Source organism: Oreochromis aureus, linkage group 11, assembly GCF_013358895.1.
Source record: "Oreochromis aureus strain Israel breed Guangdong linkage group 11, ZZ_aureus, whole genome shotgun sequence".
Taxonomy (NCBI): Eukaryota; Metazoa; Chordata; class Actinopteri; order Cichliformes; family Cichlidae; genus Oreochromis; species Oreochromis aureus.
The window spans coordinates 17,540,300-17,567,903 of record NC_052952.1 but is presented as its reverse complement, the minus strand read 5'-3'; the positions used below and the strand labels follow the sequence as shown (position 1 = coordinate 17,567,903).

The 27,604-nt window shown below is 41.3% G+C and overlaps 2 protein-coding genes across 3 annotated transcripts; both read right to left on the bottom strand.

Annotated features, from left to right (window-relative positions):
• Positions 1–57: 57 nt before the first annotated feature.
• On the bottom strand, positions 58–9,258 carry LOC116319818 (FXYD domain-containing ion transport regulator 6-like). Of its 2 annotated transcripts, XM_031739253.2 has the most exons (10): positions 8,945–9,258; positions 5,962–6,018; positions 5,788–5,814; positions 4,309–4,332; positions 4,074–4,097; positions 2,457–2,531; positions 624–660; positions 508–545; positions 398–422; positions 58–299 (listed from the first exon to the last, which is right to left on the bottom strand). In XM_031739253.2, the coding sequence occupies exons 2-9, from the start codon at positions 6,011–6,013 to the stop codon at positions 418–420; spliced, it is 282 nt and encodes a 93-aa protein (XP_031595113.1). In that variant the 5' UTR covers positions 6,014–6,018; positions 8,945–9,258; the 3' UTR covers positions 58–299; positions 398–417. The 2 variants fall into 2 exon arrangements, with proteins under 2 accessions (XP_031595113.1, XP_031595116.1); XM_031739256.2 differs by lacking the exon at positions 5,788–5,814 and having other exon boundaries at positions 8,945–9,248.
• A 578-nt stretch (positions 9,259–9,836) lies between these two features.
• On the bottom strand, positions 9,837–24,107 carry LOC116319811 (IgGFc-binding protein). The gene is made up of 23 exons (XM_031739246.2): positions 24,104–24,107; positions 23,966–24,013; positions 21,451–22,692; positions 20,990–21,336; positions 20,261–20,828; positions 19,563–20,161; positions 18,905–19,472; positions 18,391–18,656; positions 17,954–18,295; positions 17,266–17,839; positions 16,963–17,162; positions 16,561–16,702; positions 16,094–16,422; positions 15,415–15,994; positions 14,724–15,322; positions 13,775–14,342; positions 13,068–13,666; positions 12,378–12,945; positions 12,078–12,277; positions 11,599–11,979; positions 11,186–11,472; positions 10,273–10,322; positions 9,837–10,169 (listed from the first exon to the last, which is right to left on the bottom strand). Exons 2-22 carry the CDS (start codon positions 24,009–24,011, stop codon positions 10,313–10,315), a joined length of 9,015 nt encoding a protein of 3,004 aa, XP_031595106.2. The 5' UTR covers positions 24,012–24,013; positions 24,104–24,107; the 3' UTR covers positions 9,837–10,169; positions 10,273–10,312.
• Positions 24,108–27,604: the final 3,497 nt, after the last annotated feature.

Below are 27,604 nucleotides of genomic sequence, written 5' to 3'. Positions count from 1 at the left end.
CTGGTTTAAATTTGCAGTGGCGCCAAATTAAATAAACACGCATGAAAACCAAAAACATCGTGTCAAACATTTGCTTTATTATCCTGCATCGAAGTGAAAATCTCAAAAATACAAACGATAACAACACTATCGCCATTATATAAAGTTGGCACAATATCTACTACCATTTAAAGGAGATAAAAACATAACAAAAGAGAACTGTAACATTATGTAACTGTAGATAGCTTCATGTGTTCATGGAAAGATTGTCTGCCGCTGACGTAGTATTTGCTGCCACCTAATGGCAACATTCAGCAAAACTGCAGAAGAGGTAGAGGATTCAGTTCAACTTGTCAGAAATTATTTATTTTTGAGCTTCACTTTGAAGGTGATTCACACATGTTTGCAGGATACTTACCAGTTTTGCTTCTATGTCTGTTAAACTGTGGAGAGAGTCTTATGTTACTTCATGGTCAGTGAAAAAAACAAAACAAGGAATAATCATTAAATAGGAAAGGAAACATTTACCTCTTCGAACACCTGGTTCCCCATCAGGACCCCTGGGTCTGAAAACAAAACAAAACAGAATTACATTGAAAAAACTGATCGTGTGCATCCAGAATGAAAAATGCTTATTTACTTACCTTGGCTTGTCTCTCTTTGAACAGGTACACTTTCGGCCTGTTATTTAAAAAAATAAAAATTAGACAGAAGTAAAAGAATTACACAGGGCTGGTATCAACAACACTATGTTTTTCTACAAAAAGGACAGAAGCAAATGTTAAGAGAATTTATACAAACACAGCAGTCAGCTTTGTACCCCTAAGTAATAAAAGGGGGAGACTGCTCAAAGCCTTGATAGATACATTAATTCGCTTTCGAGCTCATTTTCATAAGCACGTCTGGGCTGCAAGCCTAGAAAGGCCTTATGAGCTTCCAACTACTTGGACTGAACCCAAGACTATATTCATCCACCAAAATCCCCCCAAATATTTGGTTGCTTAACTAAAAATACCAAATACATGGCGGTGTGCTGGATAACTTCTGGGTAGTAGAATTAGTGGTGCATGGTACGTGCAAGCCAAGAGTGTTAAGTGTTCAGCTGACTTAAAAAAAAAATAAAAAAATTGTAATTTAGAGATCAGTTTGCTTTTAATCTCAACGAGGCAGAGATGAGATGATAGTTTTTATCATCTTTCTTAAATCTCTTTCTGTCAAGCAGCAGCACTTAGAAAATATCTGAAAAATTATTAAGCCTGTGACCTACATAGCGCAAACTCTGAGTGCGTTGAAACCTCATTTATTCAATAATTCTGACACAGAGAGGCACTAAAGACTTTTATTAAATTATATACACACAGACAGACACAAATGTATATGTGTGTGTGTGTGTGTGTACACATATATATATATATATATATATATATATATATGTACACCCTGAGGTATCCCTGAGTAAGGTACCGTCCCTACACACTGGTCCCCGGGCTGGATTGGTGGCTGCCCACTGATTCACTGAGTGAATGGGTTGAATCCAGAGGAGTACCGTAATTTCCCTACGGGGGATTAATGAAGTGTACATACATGTATGCATGTATGCATGTATGTACGTATACATACATACCTACATACCTACATACATACATACATACCATACATGTATGTATGTATGTATGTATGTATGTATGTACACACACAAATTCCAAGTGCACCTGCCACTGACCCTTTATATAGCACCAAATAACAACAACAGTCGCTGCTTTATATTGTAAGGTAGACCCTACAATAATACATACAGAGAAAAACCCAACAATCAAATGACCCCCTATGAGCACCACTTTGGCGACAGTGGGAAGGAAAAACTCCCTTTTAACAGGAAGAAACCTCCGGCAGAACATGTATATTCTGAAATGCCATTTAAGATTTTATTTTCTATTCAAGAACAAAAATCTGTGCTTTTCTTAAACAAATGGCATAAACGTCCTTGGTCAGCCTTTCTGTTTAAAGGACCTATCAATGACTGCTATTTCTATGTATAATTTCATAACTCATATACTAAACACTCATACTAAAAGTCGAAAACAAAAGCCTTCACAAAGTGCACTTGGAAGCCCACTCTGCTTTTTACTAACAGAGGCAGGCAGGGAGTGTGGCAGAGCGTGTGAGTGCCACTGAATAATTTATTGGCAGGTTTTGGTTTCAGGGCTCCAAGTGGCAACAGCAGCATGTGCTGGCAGGTAGGATGAGGACCCTTGGAAGGACACCGACTTCAGATATAAAGGCCAAATTGCTGTGATGCAAGGAGCATAAATGTGTTGAGATTGCACCAGAAGCATCTGTGTGGCTCCCTCCTAGACCTCTGAGAGAAACAGGGGGACTACGAGGTGAGTTTGTGCACACAGGGAATACAATCCAGTTACACTTTCACGTTTACACATTTGCACTCTTGCTGTGCCTTTAGACGGCCATGCACTTACTGACAATGATTGCGATGCCCAGGAAGAACAGCACCACTGCAAAAACCAGCCCACCAATTCTCAGAGATTCATAATCTGAAATAACAAAACAAAAACACTAAAAACACTTTGTAGTGTTTGCAGATTTATATGATGTAACGTTTTTACTCTTCAGTCTGGAAGCAATGCGTGAGACAAACAGCAGAGAGAGAACATCAAAAGAAGAAAGGTCTGTTTAATATATTTTAATACAGGTATATTTTATATACCTGACATCATTTTGAGTATTGTTATTTGTATATAGTACATGTGTAGCATTCATTTCATGGTTTAGTAAAATGTGTTAAAATCTTTGGTAATAAATATCAAGTGAAAAAACATTTTGATCACAAGTTTATTTTGTTTTTAAAAAGAACAAAAACACTTACGGTACATTATACATGTATTCAAACTGCTATGGATTTAAATGGTTATTACCTGTTACTCTAATGCAATTAAAGTCATAATAAAATAATGCAACTATACTCAAAAAGTATCCCAAGCCAACATCATCACTTTGAACTTCAGATAAATCTGTTGACCTAGAAGCAGAGGTTTTAATGGCACTTTCTCTTGTTGCCAATACACACCACACTTGTAAGAATCAGTTTGTAACTTTGTGTCAGTTTTTGACTATTTCATTAAAAACTTTGCTCATACAGTATAGTCCTGGGACTTGTTGATACAGTCAACAAGTCCCAGGACTGTTTAGGTGCTAGAATCCCATGTCAACAACATTCCTCTCCCAAAGGTCCGGCAACTGGTCTGCTCAATTCCCAGATGTTTACTGACTGCTGCTGAAAGAGGAGGGGATGCTGCACGTTGGTAACATCACGTCCCTGTCCCAAATTTTGTTGAGACGTGTTGCTGCCTTCAAATTCAAAATGAGTAAATACAATTTAATTTGGATTTGCAAATCAGTAGATTCCATTTTTATTTACATTTCACACAGTGTCACAACTTTTTTTTTGCCAAATTTAGAGGTGTATACACAAATGATTGTGGCACTTTTTCTCCACCTATATTTTCCCTGAGAGAGCTCTGTTATTGCATCCAGTAAACAACAGATCACTGCTCTTAGGAAAGCCTATTCCTGTAGTGTAACATTTTGATTATTTTAGAGCTGTGCCCAAGTGTATTTTAACAGGAAACACTTTGGTGGGCCTTAAGTAAGTAAAGCAAATAGAAACACATGGAGGAAAAATCGAGGTGAACAAAAACAAACAAAAAACTCTCCCAGTGAAAATGATGCCTTTTGATCACCGTTTTAGAGGTAATTGTGTGGAATAGTACACTGTGGGCATGAGAAAACGACCAAATAACCCCCTACCCTCGAGAATAAAACACAATAACAAGTGCATATAAAATGCAGATGTTCAGTCATTCTCTACACTCTGTTCCTTTGGGTCGACTAAAAAGCTGTGACAGTGCTCGGTATTTACATTGGGGCTACTCCAGAAGCTTGGCCTTAGGGTGGAAGTTTTCCATCACTTTTGGAGAAAAAACAAGTGAAAAATGTAAACTCATCTCAACCTCCCAGATGTTTCCTGTGTGGAGGGTCGATCATTAAAAGCCCAAGTTCATCTGCTCAGCCCTCACCATATTGAAAATCCCTGTCGTAGTCTGGAAGAAGAAAGCAAAAAAGAGGAAATGAATGAGAAGCAGATTTACCCACTGACACGCTTCAGCGAGTACTCACAATATGACAGCAGTTCTAGAGCATTTTTAACCACTATGAGCCTAGTACCAGTTTACAGTAAATGCTCTACAGTGAGTACTTAGATTAAGCTAATTTGACTTTCTAAAAAAACCAAAAAAAACCCACAATACACACCTTTGTCATCATCAGCTGCAGAAACTGTGAGAGAGAAAGCAAAGAACATTGACCTTTATTTAGAAATTCAGCAGGTTACATAAGTGCATGTCAGGAAATGAGTGGCTGTTGTTGGACAAAACTGGGTTGAGCAAACATCTGAAACGGCACCTATTAATTAAGGTCTTCATTTTGTAGCTGGCTCCTTAATTAAAACAAAACAGAACAAAACACGCAAGCATGGACATTGTTCTCATGAGAACAGCATGTTAACACTGTTAAGACCTAACTTCAAATCAATAAAATCAGGATTATGGGGTTCCAGTTATTGGCAGGTGGACCAGTTTCTATTTAAGTCTCAAACATCACAGGAAATGCAGAGGATAAAATGCTTACTAGCCCAGATATTAAAAAAAACCCCCACCCCAATACAATGGAAAATAATAACTGTGCTTGTTGTGCTTATTCTTCTACCCCAGTATTTTTGTTTCATCGCCCTGTTTTAATCCGTGTTCTGTCACTAATGCGGGAAACTTCAGATCGGTCTGTTCTAACACCATCTCCGCCTCCATGTGGAGAAAAAAAAAGTTGGCTGCAGACTTTCAGATCTACACTGTTCATTATAAGAAAGGAGAAAGCAGGCACTGTTTATGTGAGCATCAGTGGTCCGAGTGAGAACAGTGTAACCTTGGAGAACGCTACACAAATACTTGTGTTAGGCAACATTTTGCATAATTAATGCGTTATTTTTAACAGCTATCATTAACAATATTCGACCGACCGAGAACATAATAGCCGATGCTGAATGCATTGACATGATAAGTGGCGTGCAAGCGGAGAGTTATTAAAGAGTATAAGCTTTCTGTTCTAAAGATTAAGCTTAGAGACTTTTCTGACACTTGCTGAAAGAATCACATGAGCTGCTACAAATAAGATTGATGCAGTTGAAACCCTGAACTCAGTAATATGTTATCTGTTCTACTGCATCCTGGCTGCTGGAGAGGAAGGGTGAAAGTCGCACAGTTAACGCTGACCTTGTTCTTGGGCAGTAAATCCTAATATTATTCTTTTTCCTCTCCGAAGCAGAAACACATTCTATCATACCGATGCTGACAAGTCTTCCAAAATAAGGTCTAACCCAAGAGTCGGACATAAAAGTCAAAGAAGATCTGCTTAAGATCAAGCCCAGCCGATGGCATGCGGGGTGCACAGAGAAACAACTCTGAGACCAGAGCTTGCATTAACAATGGAAAACTTGGCAGCAGTCTGAATAACTGATTTATTCAAACTGCTGTATAAGGAAACATTTATACTAGTCTGACATGGCCTTTTCTCTGTGTACAACACTGGGGTGAAACATTTTAGCTGATTTTTTTTAAAGTATGCAAATTATGTTAGACTTTATGAACATCTGACCATGCCATACAATTATGCATGCAACATTAAACAGAAGCAAATCGAAAGTTCATGCTTCGTCAGTGACCACTCACGCAAACTTACCAAACACCTCCCTTCCAAATGCTGATCCTATTATACAGACACATCAGCTCATTTAGCATGGAAGGACTTACAGCAAAAGCTAGGGAAAGGGGAAGTAACTGAAGAAGGTCATGCTTGTTTTAAAGGGGGGAAAGCACGTAATTCTGCTGAAGGTCTCGTGAAAAGAATACCCACCAAGCGCAGGAGCCAGCCAGGAACTGAATGCCACCAGTGTCACAAGATCCATTGTACCTGTTTGGAAAAGTCAAACAAGAAGGGGCTGTGTCAGGATGTGAAATCACAATAACAGGAAACAATAAATGTCTTAACCCGATTATACACAGTTGTGACCGAAAAAAAAAAAAGACGTGAACACTCATGAAATCAAATCTTCATTATAGACAAATGCAATTCAACTGGATTTATAACACACAGTTTTACTTTTCGTGTCTTTATTCAACACGCCGACTGATCCCTCACAGTGCAGGCTGGAAGAAGTAACTCAAACAACTTTCTTTATTAGCAACAACCTCAATCAGATGCTACCCTGGAGAAGGGGAGGTATGCACTGGAGAAAAGAGGAAGAAACAACACATCTGTGTGATTGAAAGGCAGACAAGTGGAACAAACAAATAGTAGAGGTAGTGAGGGTAGATGTGCTTAAATACCAATTTAAGCTACAGACAGTGCACAAGAGAGGTGAAGAAGAGAGTGCAGGCAGGGTGGAGACAGTCACAGAAGAACAGCAGCAGAAGTGAAAGGGAGGGTTTACAAGACAGTACTGAGACATGATATGGGGTTAAAAAAAACAACAAAAAAAAAAGACATGGGGTAGAGCTTTTCGTTGGGAGTGACCAGAATGGACATGATTAGAAAAAGGTAGATCAGAGGGAGAGCTCAGACAGGGCAGTTTGGAGACAACGTTAGAAAAACAAGCCTGCGATGGTCTGGAAATGTGCAGAGGACTGATTGGGGATATATTGGACAAAGGATGTTGAAGACGGAGCTGCCAGGCAGAAGAAAAAGACAATGGAACACCTCTGTAGTGATTTTTCTAAAATTCTGTGAGTTTTCTTGATCAAGACATAATTTAGACGTCTGTACATAAGAAGAACTAATTCTACAACCCTCATTTCAGATCTCATCTCCTTAACAAGAACGTCTGATTCCAAGACGATTTGGGAGAACTGATTACAGCAGAGACCGTCATGCTTTTACCAGCCTGGACTTTTAGCGAATATTCTTGTGTTCAATTAAGGCATGCGAAAGATAACTTTTTGTGTTTCCAAAACATGCTCCAAGTTCACAGATGGTGTTTTTGTAGAACTATAGAAGCACCATGCTTACAACTTGTTTTTATATAGTCTTATTAGTTTGGTTATGAAGAAGCTTTGTATTTAATCTCAATGACATCTTTCTTTACAAATATCTGACATCCTCTAGACTAAAATAAATCAGCTGCTCACATTGTTCTGCTAATGGATAATCAGCCACTTTTGAGAAAGTTGAGAACTGTTTTCACAATATTATATGGTTAAACTGAACTGGCTTTCACATGGAAAATCATTGAGACCATGCCTGGGAGGGACACAATGTTCTTTCTCAGTTAGATGCCACATAACAGGCGCATGAATGTTTTCTGTATGGGAGTCTTAATAACATAGTGCCTTGACTCTGGGTAAGCGAAGAGGGTCTATTTCAAGCACAGCCCCTCAGAATATGGAGCTCAGCAGTGGAGGGGTACCAGGCAAGCCTGGTGTTGAGTTGCACTTGATATTTGGTCAGTGGATTTGGACTGGTTTTGCTGGGTCATCTACTTTACAAGTGGAGCAAAACCCCTCGGGGGGAAGCATTACCGTCTATATATTACCTAGGACACTGGGATTCTCTTACACCCATATGTTTAAGGTTATGTGTTAGGTTCAGATCTCACCAGATCCACCCTTCATGATTGGAAATGGGCTGAAGGTCCATTCAGGACAGTATATGAGTCAAAATTTTGTTTGCTTCACAGCCCTAACTATACCAAGAAAAATATCCCAAAACAGGACAACAAAAAATGTAATGCAGGTACGCAAAGCTTAGCTCTGCAGTCATAGAAAATCTAAGCCATGAAATAACATCTTTTGCATTGCAAAGATCAAAGCCTATGTTAGCAGAGCCAATGGCTCCCTCCCTGGCCCAAAGCACTGATGGGGATTCATGCATGACTAGAGTGGGGGTGTGAACACGAGCCTGGAGCCTGGAGTGGAGAGAAATGAACACTTCAACCCTGGGAGCAGGATTAACAACAAAGGCCTGCCAATCAGGTTTAATCAAACAAATACAGGGTGAGTTATTCGAACAAGTGCCAATCCAATAATCTTGTTTGTTAGCCTTCTGAGTGATGGAGAGGAATATAATGGGGAGACAGGAAAGAAGCCCGTAGAGCAACACGTAAAATGAATTATAATGGATTATAATAAAGTGGGATTAACACAGACTGTTTGCAATTAGGAATAGGAGCTTGTGTTTTACATCTCACTTACATAAACCCCGGTACGGGGTATATTTAGACTCCAAACAGACAGCATCACCATACTTCCAAGGAACAACACTTGAGTTTTTTTCCTTTCATAGTTTATTCTGTGAGGTATAGTCTAAAAACTATGATATTCTGACATCTGTGCGAGTTCTCAACAATTAAAGCCATTCAGATTGTTACAGATTAAGTGACATTTCACAAGTTGTTGGCCACAAACTCACGGCTCAGCGCAAAAGCGAGCCTCCAGTGAACTTGGCAGATGCCGTGGCACGTAGAAGTTAGAGCAAACTTATGAGAGGGGGAAAAGGCTTTCATAGTGCACAATAACATTGCAGGTATATGCAAAGACAAACGCGTAGGAGTGAGTGAACGTGTGAGAGAAGCATGAGCGATGGCTTATCTAATTAGACGGTCACATGGTAGACGCAGGCATTTAGTTGGGGGTGGTGGTGGAAACAACGTTGGAGAAACCAAGCAGAAAGACGATATCTTTCTAAGAACATATCTACCAATCAAACGCTGCTGACACGGGGTCCTGTTTATGAAGACTTTGCGTGCAGAATTTATTTAATATATTTCTACCTGCCTTAATATAAAAGTCGTATGCAAGGAAACGCATTAATTTCAGCGGAGCACAAGTCAAAGTGAACTTACCGTATATCCGCCTCCTGGAAACTCTAATTTGAGTTGAGACTTTTCGCTCAGTGAGCTAAACTTTACTTGTGGGGGGAGGAGAAAAAAAAGGTTTTCCCTACGTTAAACACGCACAAAAAATAAATGAATAAAATGCATGCAAAGCCTTCTATTATGACTTGATTAAAAATGAAGCCGTCTGGGTTGCATTCTGTGTAGATCGTTCACCATTCCCGCCTGGACCAAGTCGGTTTCTCCTTGGTCTTGCCTCAGGAATGAAAGGGGGAGGGGGAGGCGGGGTGCCACTGAAGTTACTCCCAAAAATTACCCAGGACTGCCCCGCTCACAAGTAAACAACGCAGGGAGAGCTGGACTGCAGCGCTACTGTGAGAGGACATCATCATCATCGTTATTATTATTATTCCCACGCTCTTTGTTGCCAGCGCCTCCTGTCAACATGTATTCCGTAATGAACTATTAATCACGCTCATTTCTCCCCGCCGGCAAATAATGGCCACAAACTGCACGGAACACAGTGAACTTGTTGTTCTGTGCTGCAATTTCCAGGCTTCAAAGAGAGACTCAGTGCAATTAAGCAAATAAACACTAGATGGCCAGGACAGACTGTCACTGTTGCAGTTTTCTCTCAGCTACATGAAAACTTTGTTCGCGAGGTGTTTTTCCACGTCACAGTGCCAGGTTTCTGTCCCCTGACAGCAAAGCCTGGCCGGGGTGGAGGAAGGGCCCCCCTCCTACTCTAAGGACCTTCAGTACAGATAGGTTTCTTATCATGGCATTAGGTTAGCATTACTTCTATTACCTGTGCAAAATGTCATGTTTTTCCAGTTTAAATTGATACTGGTTGCTAGAGCTTCTCTAGAGGAAACACACGAAGAATCACAAACAACCCACATACTGCAGAGAAAATATCTTTATTTAGTGGTCAGAACAATGTGTTTTTTAATAACAGACACATATTAAAAAGTATTGCAAGACAGGCAAGACAGGCAAGACATAACTGGAAAGGAGATGGCATAATTTCCTCCCCCACTAGATGGAGATGTTGGTCAAGAATGAGCTACATGCCTCTTTCCCCCCCTTTCCTTCTTTTTTCCCCTCTTTTTTCTAAACCCTGGGTAAACAATAGAAGGCACAATCACCAGGAAGCAACTTAAACTATTCCATGAATCAAGACGAAGTGCTGAAGCAGGCTGAGTAAATCTGTAAACAAGCGAGATTCTTCATCCTGTTTAAAAGGGGAAGAAACATGGACGTGAGCCACTGTGCAGCTGTTTCATTCATGAGCAAGCATCAGTTAATATCTTCAGAGGAACTTTATATTTTATTACCTGTTAACCAGATGCTTTTGTCGGCACAGGACCAGCATCTCTACAGGCCACTGCAATGAAAACAAAAGGAAAAATGAACTTATAAGGAGACTGGAGCAAAGGAAAGTCATGTCCACTCGGGCACGGCGGAAATTACGCGTGATGACTTTGTACATGAAATTTGTGTTTTAAAAGAACTGAGGGTTAGCACTAGTTCTTATTAGAGTTATTTTCTTGTGTTCTCTATGGACTTTTGTTGAAAAAAAGAGCCAAATAAAAGACAACTCTGAATAACTCAAGTCAAGGGAGGAAAGAGACGGACAAAACTCTGCTCTCTAAAGAGGCGACTTAAGGCTAGGACACAAAACTAAAGATGAGGGCTCAAATTAATATTGCACCCAGATGAGTCTTAAGTGTCCTTGGATGACAAGCAGTGATTGGATTGCAAGCTTGGTAGCTTTTGATGGCCATGCCTGTCAGCCTTACCTGCTTTTTAATCAGTAATTACCATAGGGGATTCTCTGGCATTTCTTAATTAAATTGGACCAAATGCAATTAAAAACCACACTCTCATTCCCTTAAAAGGGCTCTGTGGAGTCCTTGTTTAGTTCTTGCTGTTAAGAGAATAAGCGGTTGAATGGTCATAGCACCTTCCCATCTCTCGCTGATCTGTACTTGATTATTTCAGTGGTCAAATTAAGTTTGCAGTTTGCATAATACGGGGAAAGATAGCATTTAAGATTAAAAAAATAAACCCTCTAACATGGAGCCAAATAATTAAAAGTTAATATCTGGAGCTCTGTCATACTATGAGAGCAAGTAGTGAAGCGAAGGCTGATCCTGTCATAGCACTAAGTGTAGTATTATATCTTCCCCTTTAACCCCCTTATATTTATACACAGGAAATGCTGCAATGTGTCTGTAAAATACTCACCATCTGGAAAAGTCCCCAGCGCTCCAGGAGCCGACAACTACAGACACATCAGTGGTGATTTTTCCATCTGCTGTCGTCATGTCATCTTTGGAGTCATTATTGTAGTTACCACAGGCGCCGCACATTTTACCAGACAGGCTACTGTGAATAACGACGGTGACCTCCTGAGAAATAGAGTAAGTGACCCGCACAGCGGACGCCCTCTCGATGATCAAGGCCCTCTCTGAGATTTGGACAGAGAGTGTGCTTGTCACTTTGCTGGGAAGAGACACTTTCCTGCCGTTTACCTGGATGACACAGATAACGGAACATAACTGTTATTATTATAGTATAAAATGTCTATTATTATCTAATATATAATAAAACTGAGATAAAACCAATCACATTCAGTTTTTGCATAAAAATGTTCTCACCCAGGTCACGTGTTCGCTGTTCACTGCCACGATGGTATCGCTGAAGAACACATACACACTGGCAACAGTGGGAGATGCCCCCTTGTTGCAGACCCTAACGTCCACGACCACACGGAACCACAGCTCAGCGCTCTCGTCACACAGAGACGCCACTTGGAAAGCGCCCTGTGCTCCTATCGCGCCTGACATGCCATCAAAGGAGCTTAGCTGGCCATCACGGCTGACAACGCATTTGCCCTGCTTCAGGTGGCAACCCCTGACCCCGTCTCTGATATCGCAAACCTCCCCGCTGGCACAGGACAGCTTTTCACACTTTACCATACCAGAGGCCTGGCACACACACTTTGACGTGCAGTCATTGTCCACCAATTCTTGGCCCACCTGGGAAGAAGATGTTAAAAACTCGTCATACAGAACTTGTCATAGCTCTATTCAGGTGTCAATTCAGTGATCAGAATATAGGGCTAGTCAGTTTTTACCATCAGATATCTGCCGTTGTACACACACCCACAGTCTTCCAGGACAACACACTGGACACCATTGAAAACGAAGCCGTCATCACACTGGCATCCTTCAAAACAGCCCGCAAAACAACCAAACGGGGTAATAAAACTGGCACATGTCCCACTACAGGTGTCGGCACACAGCTCATAGTGACTGTGTGGAGGGCAGGAAGCAGCTAGAAGAGAAAACAAGTGCAAAAGATTTGTGCCTGAAATACAGAGCACAGATGAATACATGAGCTAATCTTCAGCTAGAGACTGCTGTGTGTTACTTACGGCAGAAAGAGTTGCTCCTCCACTGCTGGATTTGAACTCCTGCACTCTGGCAGGCCAAAGCGTAAGCCTGCACACTGTTACACAGAGTGTTTTTGTCGCCCCCCACAGCACAAACATCAAACACGCAATCCGACACATATACTGCTGGGTCAATTACACTGTGGCAGGCTTTGAAAGGCCCATTAGGCGCACTGATGATGCCGCAGGAGTCGGGTTTTCCATACAGGACAGCTTTGGCCTGCTCACATTCTGGGCACTGTCCTCCACAGCCTCCACACATATACCCAGGTAGGTCCACCGTCCATGCCATCCCAAATTCATCAACGTTTTTGGCTTGTTTGCCACCAGGAAGAATGAAATCATCACCACCGTTCTTGTTGTAGTTTCCACAAAGACCACACATCTTACCCTGGTATGTAGAGGGAACAATCACCTCAACATAGTACACAGTGTCATAGAGGACTGTCAGTCCAAAGGCTGTTCGAACAATTATGTTGTGACCTTCCTGGGTTATTTTGAGACGCCCATTCTCCAGGGATAGCGGAAGGTTTAGTAGTTCATCATCCACCTTGGATGGAGACAAAAAAAAAAAAAAGAAAATCGAGACAAAAAATCATTTTTGGGGAAAAACATGAGAAAAAGTACAAGACATATCTATATAAGTATGTTTGATCAAGATAATAAACTCACAAAGACTTTCCAAGGCATTTTCTGCTGGATGTAAATGACATAACCATAGACTGACACTGCCACTGACTTCGTCACAGCCACCTTTCCATTTCCATACTTCTCGTTCCCCTGAGTGACGGTGAACGGCGTCAGCTGACCTTTGTCATCATCACAAACCTTGGCCAGTACATAGACACAGGTACCCTGGAAATCAAACCTACGTCCATCAAAGGAAATGTAATGAGGATCACCGGAAGCCACACATTTGCCTTCCCCCTCTGGATAGCAGCCTTTCACTCCATTTACAAGCTTACAGATTTCTCCTGGACGGCACTTGGCCTTTTGACAAGACACAGCTCCATTGTCTCCACAAGTGCATTCCTCTGCGCACTTGTCCTCAGAATAGAAGACATCTCCTTTTTGGTAGTACTGACCATCATAAGAGCACCCGCAGTTCTTCACAGGCACGCAGGTATCCCCGCTCAGGAGGTAGCCTTCGTCACACTCACAGCCTTCTGAACAATACCTGTGGCAGCTAGTAAGGGGGGTTAAGCTTGCGCAGGTGGCTGGGCAACCCGTGGCACACAGGCTGTAATGGCTGTTAGCAGGACAAGCCATAGCTGTGGGATGGAATGAGAAGATGGGAAAGGAAATAAGGTAAAAAGTAAAAGATATTTTGAAACAAGACTTAAAAAAATAGGCAAAAAACAAAAAAAATTCAAACTCACGACAGAAGCTTTCTGCTCTCCAGGAGTAGATGGTGACTCCAATGCTCTGACAGGCAGAGGCATACACTTCCACAGCATCACACACTGATCCATGGTGCCCTTGATATTGGCAAACGTCAAAAACACAGTCCTCCATGTAAGGAGTTGGGTCCACACGGCTATGGCAATCTTTAAAGGGCCCTGCCTTGTCTGCAATAATGCCACAGTACTTGTTGGCTTCATACACTTTCTTCTGGGAGTCTGAACAGGCTTGGCACCACGGCCCTTGGCAGACTGATGAGCAGCCTGGTACAATGGCCACCTGCCAGCTGTCCCCCAGCTCTCTTTCATCAGACGTGGTCTTGCCGTTGGGCATTGTCAGGTCATCCTGAGCTTTGTCATTGTAGTTACCACACAGGCCGCAGACTGCACCCTGGTAGGAACTCGGCAAAGTAACGGTCACTGTGCTCTGCCAGTCAAAGGTCACTGTGATACCAGCAGCTGTCTCCACTACAGCTTTCCAGCCGCTAAGGGACACCATCAGCTCGTTATTGTAATTCAGTGGCAACAAAACAAGCTGCCCGTCGAGCTGAAAAGCAGAAAATGAGGGAAGGAGAAGGGAATATTTTTAGGAGCTTATAAATTTAATAATTTTGTGGCCCTTGCTAATCCACTCTAATGTGCAGTTAAATCTTGGTTTAATTAAGTCTGCCAGGATCAAAATTTTAATATGCAATTAAAGACATATGCAGAAGAGCATGAGGGATGTCAGAATTAGTACAATGACAAAAGGCATTATCATCCAACGATTTGAGGCTCAGAGTATCTCTTCTGTTTTTTATTTTCAATAAAGCGACTACATGCTGTGCCCTATTTCCTTTTCTCCTCTAATAGCTGCACAAAATGCATTAGGCATTCAATATTTTATTACATCGCCTATATGCTTCACATCATCCACATCATCACTTACCAAGACTTTGTAAGGGTATTCTCTGCTTATGGTGAGAGTGATGCCATATATGGAAAATTTGACGGTGCTTGTGTAGGACACGGCCTTGCTTCCCCGGTGGTCATTCTGCACAGTCACCTTGAACGGCACCAGCCCAGGCTGCTGAGAGCAAAGCCCCGCCAGCTGATATACACATGTGCCTTGGAAATTATACCTGCGGCCATCAAAAGTGCGGTAGTGCGGGTCACCTGAGGCCGAGCAAGTGGCATAACTAATGGGTCGGCAGGCGCGCTCTCCATCCACTACAGTACACTGCTCTTTGGCAGAGCAGGAAGCCTCACGGCATGCCACAATGCCCAGGGTCATATCACACTCGCACAGGCGATGGCAAGCTTCATCATCCCAGAACTGCTGTCCTGGTTTGTAGTAGCGACCCTGATATGAGCAACCACATGTTTTTGCAGGTACACAGACGCCGGCGCTGAGGATGTAACCCTTGTCACACACACAGGTCTCCACACAGGTCCCGCTGCAGACCTGCTTTTCTTCAGTTAATGGGCAGGATGGCTGACACGGGCTGGCGCAGTCTTCGTAGTGGCTGTTGCGCTGACAGTTCATCGCTGGTTATGAATTAAATAGAGACAGGCAATCAGAAAATAAGAACTACATATTTGATTTGAATCATTAGCCGAAGAGTTTTTCAAATACTCACGACATCCAAATTTTGTTCTCCAGTTCTTGATTATTATTCCTTCATCACGACACTTATCACTGTAGGAGGCCAGAGCCTGGCACAGCATCTTTTTGTCCCCCTTGTTGTAACACATGTCATACACACAGCTGTTCATGAAGGCCTGGGGGTCCACCTTTTCATGACACTTCTGGAACACGCCGTTGGTCTTGTCCGCAAGAGCCCCACAGAAAGCCTCGGTTTTATAGATCTTAACATCGTCGTTGTCACAGGTGGGGCAGTTTTTCTCACATGTGTCCCAGCAAGGATGTTCCTTGTCCTGTTTAGGTGCTAGCCAGCTCTTGCCCCACTCAATGACTGAGGAAACGGGTTTGCCTGCTGGATTTAGCATTTCATCAAGAACATTAGCGTTGAAGTTGCCACACAAACCACAGACCAAGCCAAAGTAGCTGCTGGGAAGCTTGATGACAAGGTACCAGTTCCAGTCATAGGAGACAACCAGACCAAAATCTGTCTCCACCTCTGCAGTGTTCCCTCTTTGTAACACTGAGACTTTACCATCACCCAAATATACAGGAAGATTCAGCAGCTCCCCATCCACCTTTAAACAAAATGCACCAGAACAATGGATACATATATATATATATGTACTGTACACAAGTAAATGTCAAAGGTAAACAGGCTAGAAACTGAATCTTACCATGACTTGACCAACTTGGTTCTTCTGGATGGTGATCTGGTAATTGTACACAAACACATCTACATTTCTGACGTAGGAAACTGCAGTGTTGCCTCTGTTGTCATTCCTCTCAGTGATCAAAAATGGAACTAGACCATCCAGTTCGCCGCACGTCTTAGAGATGATGTACTTGCAGGTTCCCTGGAAATCATAGTTGTACCCATCAAATGTGTGGTAGTGAGGGTCGCCCCAGGCCCAGCAGGTGCCTGTGTATTTGGGGATGCACGTAGCCTCGCCCTTCTCGACTCGGCATGTCTCCTGTGCGCGACACTTGAGATCTTTGCAGGGATCTGCAATGGATAAATAAAGAATAATTTTCAAATTGCTGTTTAATCGAACCCTAATTATTCAGGCTACTGCATTTTTTGCATTTACCAGTAAAGATTTATCAAATGAGTAAATACAAATATACAGTGTTTGTGTCTTGCCTGTGTTGTAACATGCCCTGATTCCTTTCTTGACCATGCATTTGGTGTCTTGAGGACAGGAGTGCTTTTCACAGATGAGGCCTTTTCCTGGATTACACGTGCACTTTCTGTTACAGTCTTCCTCATACACAACATCACCAGGCTGGTGACACAGAACAAGGTTCATTAAACATAGAAAAAAAAAATACTCATTAGAAACTAGTGGGAAGGGATCCACATTATTTCATGCCTAATCAGAAATTTAAACACTAAAATTTAAGAGCAAATCAAAAATCAGAAATCAAACATTGAAATGTCCACCACTAGAGAAAAAGCATTATTTCTATATCAGTATTTGTTAAGCCACTTTGACACACAGAAAAACTATTGTAGTATAAAATTATTGTAATTCCTCAGTCATACCTTATAAGTTTTTCCATTCTCATAGCATCCACACTCAATCTCTTTAACACAAGTCTGTCCATTGAATAAGAAGCCAGCATCACAGTCACAGCCTTCTGTACAGCTGGAGGAGCACTGAACAATCTCTGTGAGGCCAGCACAGGAGGCGGAGCAGGCTTCAGCACACACTTCGTAGTGACTGTTGATCGGGCATTTCATAGCTGAAATAAAGAATCACAAGAAAAGAGAAATTATATTAGAGATGAAGCCAAAATGGTTTTAACAGGGTATAATAAAGATTAATTTGTGAACTTCATCACTTACGACAGAAGGAAGGCGTTCTCCAGTTTTTGACATCGGCTCCTGCTATGTGACAGTTAAAGGCGTAGGCTGCTACGCTGTCACAAAGCACCTTTCCATCACCATTGGAAGCACACAAATCAAACACACAGTCAGCAAAATATGGCTGAGGGTCCAGGTTGTTATGGCAAACTGCAAAAGGCCCATTGGGATCAGTCATTATACCACAGTAGGTGGACTTTGAAAACACTGCCTTGTGAGCTGGGTTACACTCAGGACAAGAATTCCCTTCGCAGCCATTTTCGCACACGACACTGGGAATGGTGACCTTCCATGACTTTCCAAACTCATTCACGTTATTGGTAAGCCTACGATTGGGCATCGCGAAGTCATCGTTTTTGTCCCCATTATAGTTTCCGCACAGGCCACAGACCTTACCCTGATAATTACCAGGTACTGTGACTGTCACTTGATAGACCAGATCATAAGTGACAAGGAGCCCGAAATTGGTTGCAATAACATAACGATTGCCTTCTTGATAAACCAGAATGGCTCCATCATTTAGATTCATAGGAAGGTAGTTCAACACGCCATTTACCTAAAAGAAAGACATCTGTGTTAGTACAAGAAATGGCACATCAACATTTGTATCTCCATAAAAGAAGTAATTTAAACTTTCTTTAAATGAGGCCCAAATAGGCCAACTACTCACCAGGACTCCATATATATTGTTCCTCATGATGAGAGTGAAGCCATAGACCTCCACGGCAACCAGCTTGGTGACAGACACCACTTTTCCATTCACAACCCTGTCCCACTGCTCATTCTCTACCTGAACTGAAAAGTCCACCAAGTGGGTACCTTCCAGTCCACAACTCTTGGACAGTGTGTAGGTGCAGGTCCCCTGGAAATCAAATTTTTTACCATCAAAAGTGAGGTAATGGGGGTCACCAGCAGCTTGGCATACACCCTTGCCGACAGGGTGGCATTTTTGGACGCCATTTTCTATTTTACACTTCTCATTAGGACCACATGTGAACTTCTTGCACTCAACCTAGGAAACAAATAAAAAAAGCAACAAGATCAGTAAAAAGCCTGATTAGATCTAAATGAATAATCTTTACTTTTCTTTCCCCTAGTCTCTTTTACCTCTCCTCCTTTTTTGCAATTGCACTCCTCCACACACTGCCCATTGGGATAAAACACTTCTCCAGTTCGGTAGTAGCGGTTATTGTAAACGCAGCCACACTCCGATAAGGGAACACATGCATCTCCACTAAGGATGTAACCATCATCACAGGAACAGCCTTCCACACACTGAGCCTGACAGCCTTTAGGAGGAGTCAGACTTTGGCAAGTTGCAGGACAGGCAATTGCACAAATTTCATAGTGGGTGTTGCTGGGACATTGCATCGCTGTTTTCAAGGGACATAAAAGAGCCAATTCAATTTAGAGCACAGAAGTGGGCAGCCATTAGAAAAGGTACATAAAACCAGAGAAAAAGAAGAAAAATTCACTGAAGTGTGCAACATAAAAAACATCACATACACTGTTTATTCTACCTTTTCCTTTTTTCCAATTCATGAAAAATACATTGTATTGTATACATTTTTAATTAATTATTTTTAAATGGAAATTATCTATAAAATGAAGAATTTCTCACCACAGAACTGAGCAGATCTCCAGTTGTACACAGTGGCCCCTGCAGCCTGACATGCAGATGTGTATGCTGTAATAGACTGACACAGCACGTCCTTCCTGCCCTTATATAGGCATACATCATAAACACAGTCTTCAAAAAAGCTAGCTGGATCCACCTTGGCGTGGCAGTCGCGGAATGGCCCTTTTGCATCTTTTATCACACCACAGAAATCATCTTTTTCATACTGAACTTTCTGATTAATGTCGCAGTCAGGACAGACCCCTTTACAGCCTTCGACACAACCCGGGATCTCAGCCACTCGCCAGCTGGCACCGAAATCTGCTGGCGAAATGGGTGTTTTACCATTTTTCGGGATCAGGTCATCCTGAGGTTTGCCGTTGTAGTTGCCACAGAGGCCACAAACGGCACCCATGTAGTTGCTCGGCAGGGTTACAAACACGGCACTGTCCCAGTTGAAGGAAACTTTCAGGCCAAAATCAGTTGTGACGACTGCATACCAGCCACTCTTGTAAACAGATATCTTTCCTTCCGCCAGGGTGATAGGCAGATTGACCAGCTCGTTATTCACCTGAAGCCAAATGAAACATTCAGTTTGGTGAAAATAGGACCACAATTCACAGAATTAACATTGTCATGTTAAACACTAGGTACGTCTTACCATAATCTGGCCTTGGTGAGTCTTAGTAATGATAATGCTGAGGGAGTACACCTTGATCTCTACTAACTTGGTGTAGGCGACCACCTTGCTGCCCCGGTGATCATTCTGCACCAGGATTTCAAATGGCACTAACTCTGGGTCCTTGGAACAGACTCCAACAAGCTGGTAGACACATGTGCCCTGGAAGTTAAATTTCTCCTTGTCAAAGGTCATATAATGGGGATCACCAGTGGCCTGGCAGGTGCCGAAAGACACTGCTTGGCACTTTCTTATGCCATCAACCACTTTGCACTCCTCCCCGGTCCTGCAGCCCTTTTCCTGGCACTGAACTTGCCTGCTTCCAGCAACACATTTACACCATCGATTGCAGCCTTGGTCAGCCCAAAATGTCTCTCCAGCAGGAATATATCGACCCTCATAGGTACAACCACACTCAGCAGCAGGTACACACTTATCTCCGCTTAAAACAAAGCCTGCTTTACAGGTACAGGTCTCCACACAAGGGCGTTTGCATTTGGAGGAAGCATTTGGGTCCGAACACGTGTCAGGACAGGCGCTGCCACAGAGCTCATATTGGCTGTTTGCTGGACATTTGGCAGCTTTAGTGAGAAAAAAGAATAATGTAATTAGTAATTATAACAGTTAATGACAAATAAATGTCTCTTAATTAAATTGTTAACTTAGCTAACATTACTCACGACATTGTGCCTTCGTCCTCCAGTCTTGAACCTGGACCCCAGCAATCTGACAAGCTTCAGCATAAGCTTCCACTGCACTGCAGAGGAAATGTCGCAGACCACCCCCCATGCATAAATCATATTTACAGTCCTCTATGTATGGTAGTGGGTCAATGATTTTATGACATTTGCTAAATAGGTCAAGTGCAATGATGCCACAAAACAAGTCACTCTCCCATGTTTTCATCAGGCTGCTTTCACAGTTATCCAACCCAGCTGTACAGTCATCTCTGCACTGAGCTCCCCCAAGCCCTGGCACCTTCCAGCTTCTACCAAAGGCCACAGCTCCACCTGCCTGTGCGCCAGAGGGTGTGGTGAAGTCGTCACTGGGATTTCCATTGAAGTTACCGCATAGTCCACAAGTCTTACCAGCATAACTGCTGCACAGAGTGACCACAAGCCGTTGCTCCCAATCATAGCGGACTGTCAGACCAAAATCGGCCTCAATGAGCACAGAGCTTCCGCTCTTATACATTCTCAGTTTGTCATTATTCAAGGTTACTGGCAAACTCCACAGACTATTGTCAATCTGCACAAATAGAAGATGAAAAGAACTATTTACTACACTGCATTTTGATAAATATTATTTTAAAATAATAAATAATACCCATAATAAATTAAAGACAAGGCAAAGTCAGGACGTTTGAAAAATTAAAAAGCTTTTTAGCAGTAATAAATTGGAAGGCTTACCCTCACACGCCCAGTCTCGGACCGAACTACTGTGATGGTCACATCAAACACCTTCACTGTGACCATGGCAACATAGGATACCTTGAGATTTCCTCTGTGCTCATTCTGGGCGAGGATCTCAAATTCTGGGAGACTACCACCCTTGTCACAGTTTTTAGAAATGACATATGTGCAGGTACCCATGAAGTTAAAGTGTTGTCCATCAAAAGTACGGTAGTGAGGATCTCCCATTGCCCAGCATGTTCCAGGATTTTTTTTCACTGGAACACAGGAGGGACGGCCATCCTTCATCTCACACACCTCATTGACCCTGCAGGTGATGCTGCTGCAGGACAGAGATGCACTTCCTGTAAAAAAAAACAAAAACAACAATTACTCACATCAGTCTGCTTAATACATGTGAAATATTACTGGTGAAGGAGCAGGGGGAATGCTAAACATCAATACTGTGTGCTGCTTACCTGGCTGCATGCACTGTCCTAGGGACCCATAACCGTTCATCTGACTGAATCCTATACTGTAGAGAGCAAAAGGCGAACCTGAGCTGGTCAGGGTGTGTTTGTTGTTGGTAGGGCTTTGATTGTAGGATATTTCTGCCCAAGAGAACTCTGACTCTTCAATCTTTTTCCACTGCACATCATGAGGCAGCTCTGTATTGTCCCAACGGAGTGTTGCTGTCGCACTGGTTTGTGCTACAACTAAAGCTTTGTTTTCAAACCCAGCTAGAGCCTCAAATGAGTAGGAAAAGCAGAAACGGTCCGTGGAAATTATATTCGTCAAGAAAGGGTCGTAGTACAGTAACCAGCCATGTTCCACACCATTGAAGAGCAGGAGGACCTGGATGCCATGATCAGCCTGAATGGACAGTGCGTCAGGATTGTGGTACTGGATCTCTATTGTCTGCCCTGTGCTCAAACTCAAAACATCTTTACGTTGGCCATTTTGGACAGTGACACTTGTGTTCTGGGAGGCCTGAAGGTAGACACTATCAAAATTCTTCTGGACACTCAGGGGAGGCATGATGAAGCTTGTTCCCCAACTGCTTACTGGCAGTAGATGCTCATAAACATGGTTGCATTTGGAGAATCTCCAGGTACAAGTGTGACCACTGAAAACGGCAACAGGGCGTTTGGAGGAAACTCTGGTGCCTGAAAGTTCATATGAACTCTGAAGCTGGACACTCTCATATGGCTTGAGGTCTATTACCATTTTGCTGTTTTGATCGTAGACACGGTTCTCGAACATGATTGCCCCTTGTGGGAAGATCTCAACTTCTTGGGCCTCTTTTCCATTTGTCACAGAGAACTCTTTAAAGGTTGCATAGGGGGTTCCAGGAGGTGTAAAGATGAAATATTCTGTACCCCATTCACTGACTGGATAGATCACAGATGTATCTGCTGTGTACAGCTTATAGTTGGAGGAGGTTACAGTCACATCTGCGGAGGCTTCGATACGCACTGTATTGGAGGACTTGGTGCTACCATACATTTCAACGCCATCGGGGAGACTGATGGTGACCGCCTCTCCAGCATTTAAAGTTTTTTCTTGCTTGAAGCTTAAGGGAGGTACTTGCACTGTCACTTTAGTATTTGCCTGAGTAGCAGTGATGTGGAGTTGATATTGGGGAGTGTCATAGTGCTCAAGATAATTCTGTATGAATGAAAGGGCAAACTCCCTCCCTGCCCATCCAGCGCTAGATGGACCTGGCAGAAGGTGAGAGAGCAAGAAAACAGCAAAAAACACAGAGTAAGAGCTTTTTCACATTCTCAGAAATGAAAAAGGCAGGCGTCATCTTGTGCATGATGAAAATATGTCACAAAAGCGTCAGGAAATTAATGAGACAGTTTTTGCCAAAGCAGTCAAAGGATTCTCAGGCTGGCAATACAAAAACACGGCTTGAGAGTTCTTGGATAGCATACACATTACAAAGAAACAATATGACACCAAAGAGAGAGCCGCTGAAAAATGCCTCCATTTCAAAGTTACAAAGGCTGGGATGAATGCTACTCTATAATGAATGGATAGCTTCTTTCCTTGATAACAATTGTGAGAGATTTAGACGAAGGAATAGTCACTTGACTGCTTCTCTGGAGCACTCAATAAGTCACTTGCGCAGACAATATAATTGCATAATGGAAATATTATCAATATCTGCGCTTTTGCTGTGAAAAGACCACATTCTGGGCTCAGTCAGGGCCTGAGGGATTTAGATTACACTCCTGTTTCATCCATTCAGTTTTAATAGTGCCAGCTCAATAGCAGCTAAAGGTAAATGCTATTCCCAACAAAAGCAAATTTCAATTTAGATGGCTATCCTTTATGTGCCGCACTCTCAAATTCTTTACCTGTTTAACATTCTGCCTCATTCACACAAACACCTAGTGTGGTTACACAACAATGCTTTCAAATCATGAGACTGGAATCTTGGATAAATTGCTTCAAATTGAGCAGTTTCATTCTGCAAGGTTTGTGTGGTTTGTATCCTGAGATTCTTAGTTTTCATTCATTTTTACGAGGTAATTAATTTTAGGTGACTGGAATTAACACAAAAAAAGAATATATAAGAATATATATATATAGATTTCTATATATGAACAATTGAGTGAATTAATTCTTTGCAAGAACTGAACTGATTTCCTGCTTTCATAGTAAAATTTGAGCTGGCACAATGGACTTCTTTGAGAAGCTGAAAATTAATCAAGCATTCAACCATTAAATTTTTTTTTTCTGTTCAGGAAAACAAGTAAACCATAAATAGTAACTGTAATTTGGCATCATAGTAAAAAAAAATAATCACATGTTTTAACATTTTTTCAGCTGTTTTGTAAGATAGTACATTTGAAAATTCATGGACAACAACAACAACTATATTTTAGAATTAAAAATATAATTTAAATGTGGACACATATCTCGAATTGAGAAGAAGAAAAGAACAAATATATCCAAGCAAAAGGAAGAATGACCAAATATACTTACAGCTGAGTAAAGCTGCCAAAGCGCAAAGTAGCAACAGGGCTCCCATGGCTGGAGGAAAGAAATTCTTGTTTTAATTGCTGAAAGTTTTCTGAGTTATATTATTTAATTGGCCTGAATCTTAAAGAGCCCAGTTCTTACCTGCTTGGAGCTATGTGTGGGATGATAGGTCTTTCACCTCCATCTTTTTATAGACTAATGGGCAAAAGCAACAACCAATAAAAAAACACGAAATGTCCACAACTCTATCAAAACAATACCCTTCCTCTAAAACAAATTTAGGCAGAACTTGGCACTGACTTGCAGGTCCTGCTGTTTGTTAATATGGGTGTGACGTCTAATACAAACTATAGGTCTATGTATGGAATGAATCATTTATATTTTACTGTGTGAGCACACTTTGGTATCTGTCAAGAATTCTTAGATTTTTTTAATGGTCTCTGATAAACTTTTGTTAAAAAAAAAGAAAGAAAGAAAAAAATATATATGTTTTTTTTAAGTAACTCTTGTTCTCATTTTCTCTTACATAAATAATAAAACATAAAACTCCCCCAAAGCTTGACCCGGTTTTACAAGTTTTCATCAGAGTAAAATCTAGTGACACTCGATATCTAAACACTGAGGCTAATTTTTATTATTAGCTGATAGTCAGTTGTATATTCTGGTGTAACCAAACAATATAATCTGTTTTAGATTAGGAAAGGCACGAACCTGATAAGGCCAAAATCACTGCTCACCTTCAAAGTTACTCAGATCTCTTGAGAAGACATCCATGATTCTGGTTTGATAATAGAACAACTGTGAACAATACAAAAGTACAGACAGTGTTTATATACTATTTTTATTTTTATTTTAATGTTGATTTCTGTTGTTACAGTTGCCTTCTTATTTTTTACTCAGTTTACGTCTATAACAATGATCATAATCATCATCACAACGGCTTCCAAATGCTGCTTTAGCCAGAACATACAGTGCAGTACCTGGCAATGATTCTTTTACATTGCTGTGGAGGAACTTTGTCCCATTTCTCTCTGCTAAATTGTTGAAATTCAGCCATATGGGTGCATTTTCAAGCACTAACTGACAAAGCATTGTGATAGGATTTCAGTCCGGACTTTGACTGGGCCACTCCAAAACCTACATTTTATTTTTGATTTGAGCCATTCAGAAGTGGACTGGCTTTTGTTTCAGATCAATGTCCTGCTGCATAGCCCAAGGGTGCTTCAAGGCACCAAATAAAGACTGGACACTACTTCAGGATTTTCTCATAGACTGCAGAGTTCCATCAATTGCGACAAAGCACCCAGATCCTGAAGCAGCAAAGTAGCCTCAGAACATCATACTACTAACACAGTTTTTATGAATTGCTGTGTTAGTTTTACATCAGATGTAACAGGACTCAAACCTTCTGAAAAGTTAATTGTTTGTCTCATCAATCCACAGAATATTGTTCCAAAAGTCTTGTGGATCATCAAGATTTTTGGGGGGACAAATGTAATATAATAGCTCTAACTGTGGTTCACTGGAGTCTCAAAGCCTTATAAATAGTCCTTGCAACCACTGATACATGTCAGTGACTGATATTTTTTTTCCAGTTCATAGGATAATGTGGCCCTTTTTGAGCTCTTTTAACCTACTTCACTTTGTCAGACAGGCTCTATATAAATGATTCATTGATTTGACATATCTGGCAGTAATAGGTGTGGCTAGTGAAAATTTTACAATTACTTTTTCACACAGGGCCATATAGGTTTGGATAGCTTTTTTTTACATTATTAAATAAAGTCAACATTTAAAAACTGCATTTTCAACTAACATCAAAATTTGTTTTTATAAAATGTGACAAACCCAACAAAAAACAGATCATAGGCAAATACTTTTTTTTTGCTGCACTGTATTTTTTTGTTAAGATAAGCAGCTAAGAACACTTTTTTCCCTCTTTTTCTTCATTTATCAAATGAGACATTCTGGCCATGTCCAAACTGCTTCTGTCCATGACACCTTATACTTTAAGGCAGTTTCTCATGAATGTGTTCTTTGTAAAGCTTGCAGATTGGGTGGATGATCCCATGGAACTGAGTCAACAATTATTAAACTAACATTACTGTAATATGGATATAGTTGGGCGAAATGGGAGGTTTCTGTTGGTTTTGTGTGTCACTCAAAGAATAACAGTGGGCAGTGAAGGGTGCAACAATCATTTGTGATAGAGCAAAAGTAAATATAACTCAGAGCTCAAAAGTGTACAGTGGAATTTGTTAAAAAAAATCTAATACTCAAATATTTAATTGGTGATCAGGAGGTCTTGGGCAGGGTCAGAGAAAGCCTTGTTTCGTTATTATACACATATTGTTGGACTGGGTATAGGTGCGCCCTCACTGTTTTTTCTTCTTTTTCAATAGACCTGTTTTAACACTACCGACAGGTCGTATTGTTTTGATAAACGTCTCGGGGTTCAACTGGTAACAGTAATTCCAATATTGTGTCAATATTAGATTATGGCAGACTACAAAGACATTCAGTGCATATGGCATCCAGTTTTGCTGCTATAAAAATGTTATTGTGCTATTATATTAAGTTGGTAATATGATATGATTGTCGTGGAAAACATAACATACCAGGTTGGAAAGTCATGAAGGAGCCAGAGACACTACAGTTTTGGGACCTCTGATTAATCCTGTTTCACACCAAACTATTTGAGCAATGGGTTGTAAAGGTTGTTTTTTTTTAAAAGCTTACATATTGTTTATACCTATAACCTTTGTCACATTAATAAATGGGAGATTAATCCTTAATTAATGCTTCAGGGATCGGTGAAAATTTATTTGTTAGATTTTCCAACACTCACTTTTGGGGAAAACCATCTACTATCACATGATATTGTGTCCTGTTTGACCTGAGACATGAAAACACAACAGTCATAATGATTTAAATATATGTTATCGAAAGAGAAAAAATGCAAGAACTTTATGGAACCATTGGAAGTTATAACCATGAATAACCCTTAAAACAGTTCCCATTGCTGTATCCTCCTGTGACCCAGCCTATTCATTATGTCCTCTGAAATGGTTAAAAACGGTAAACAGCAAGATACTGTTTTCCTCGGTTCTAAAAATTACTCATAACTGCCTTTTATAATGATCAATTATCAATTATCACCCCAGCCTGTCTTTTAATGTTTGTTTTAATCTCAGCTCACAGTTAGTTGAGTTAGCCACAGTGTCCCCCTTGAACTCTGCCACCACTTGTCCATAAAAAATATACACAGACATGGTATGTCTGGTTCAGTTTTACAATTCCCTGAACCCACGATTTTACCTCGATTTGACGTGCTGATGGATGTAAAATCCATCTCAATAGAGACAAATTTGACCCACAACAACATCAGCAGGCAGAATTTAGCATTACCTGTACAAGAGTATAAAAGATACTTTTAAAAAATGTTTCTGATTGAAAAGTCATCAAGTTTCAGGCTGGAAGAATGACATTTAGGGTGTGTGTGAAGGTTCTCAATGATCCAGGTCATCGTAGTCTAAGTAGCTTGGAAAGAAAAGCGTCTGGACTTCTTTAAGTTGCTTGAAGATGTTTCACCTCTCATCCGAGAAGCTTCTTCGGTTCTAGGGTAAAATGGTGGAGTGTCCC

Coding starts and splice junctions, on each gene's coding strand:
- LOC116319818 (XM_031739253.2), bottom strand. CDS start 6,013: ATGGATCTTGTGACACTGGTGGCATTCAGTTCCTGGCTGGCTCCTGCG. Junction 2,532..4,073: donor CGACAGGGATTTTCAATATG/GTGAGGGCTGAG, acceptor TTGTTATTTCAG/ATTATGAATCTCTGAGAATT. Junction 546..623: donor TCAAAGAGAGACAAGCCAAG/GTAAGTAAATAA, acceptor TTTTGTTTTCAG/ACCCAGGGGTCCTGATGGGG.
- LOC116319811 (XM_031739246.2), bottom strand. CDS start 24,011: ATGGGAGCCCTGTTGCTACTTTGCGCTTTGGCAGCTTTACTCAGCT. Junction 16,703..16,962: donor AGAATGGAAAAACTTATAAG/GTATGACTGAGG, acceptor CTGTGTCACCAG/CCTGGTGATGTTGTGTATGA. Junction 16,423..16,560: donor CAGGGCATGTTACAACACAG/GCAAGACACAAA, acceptor TATCCATTGCAG/ATCCCTGCAAAGATCTCAAG.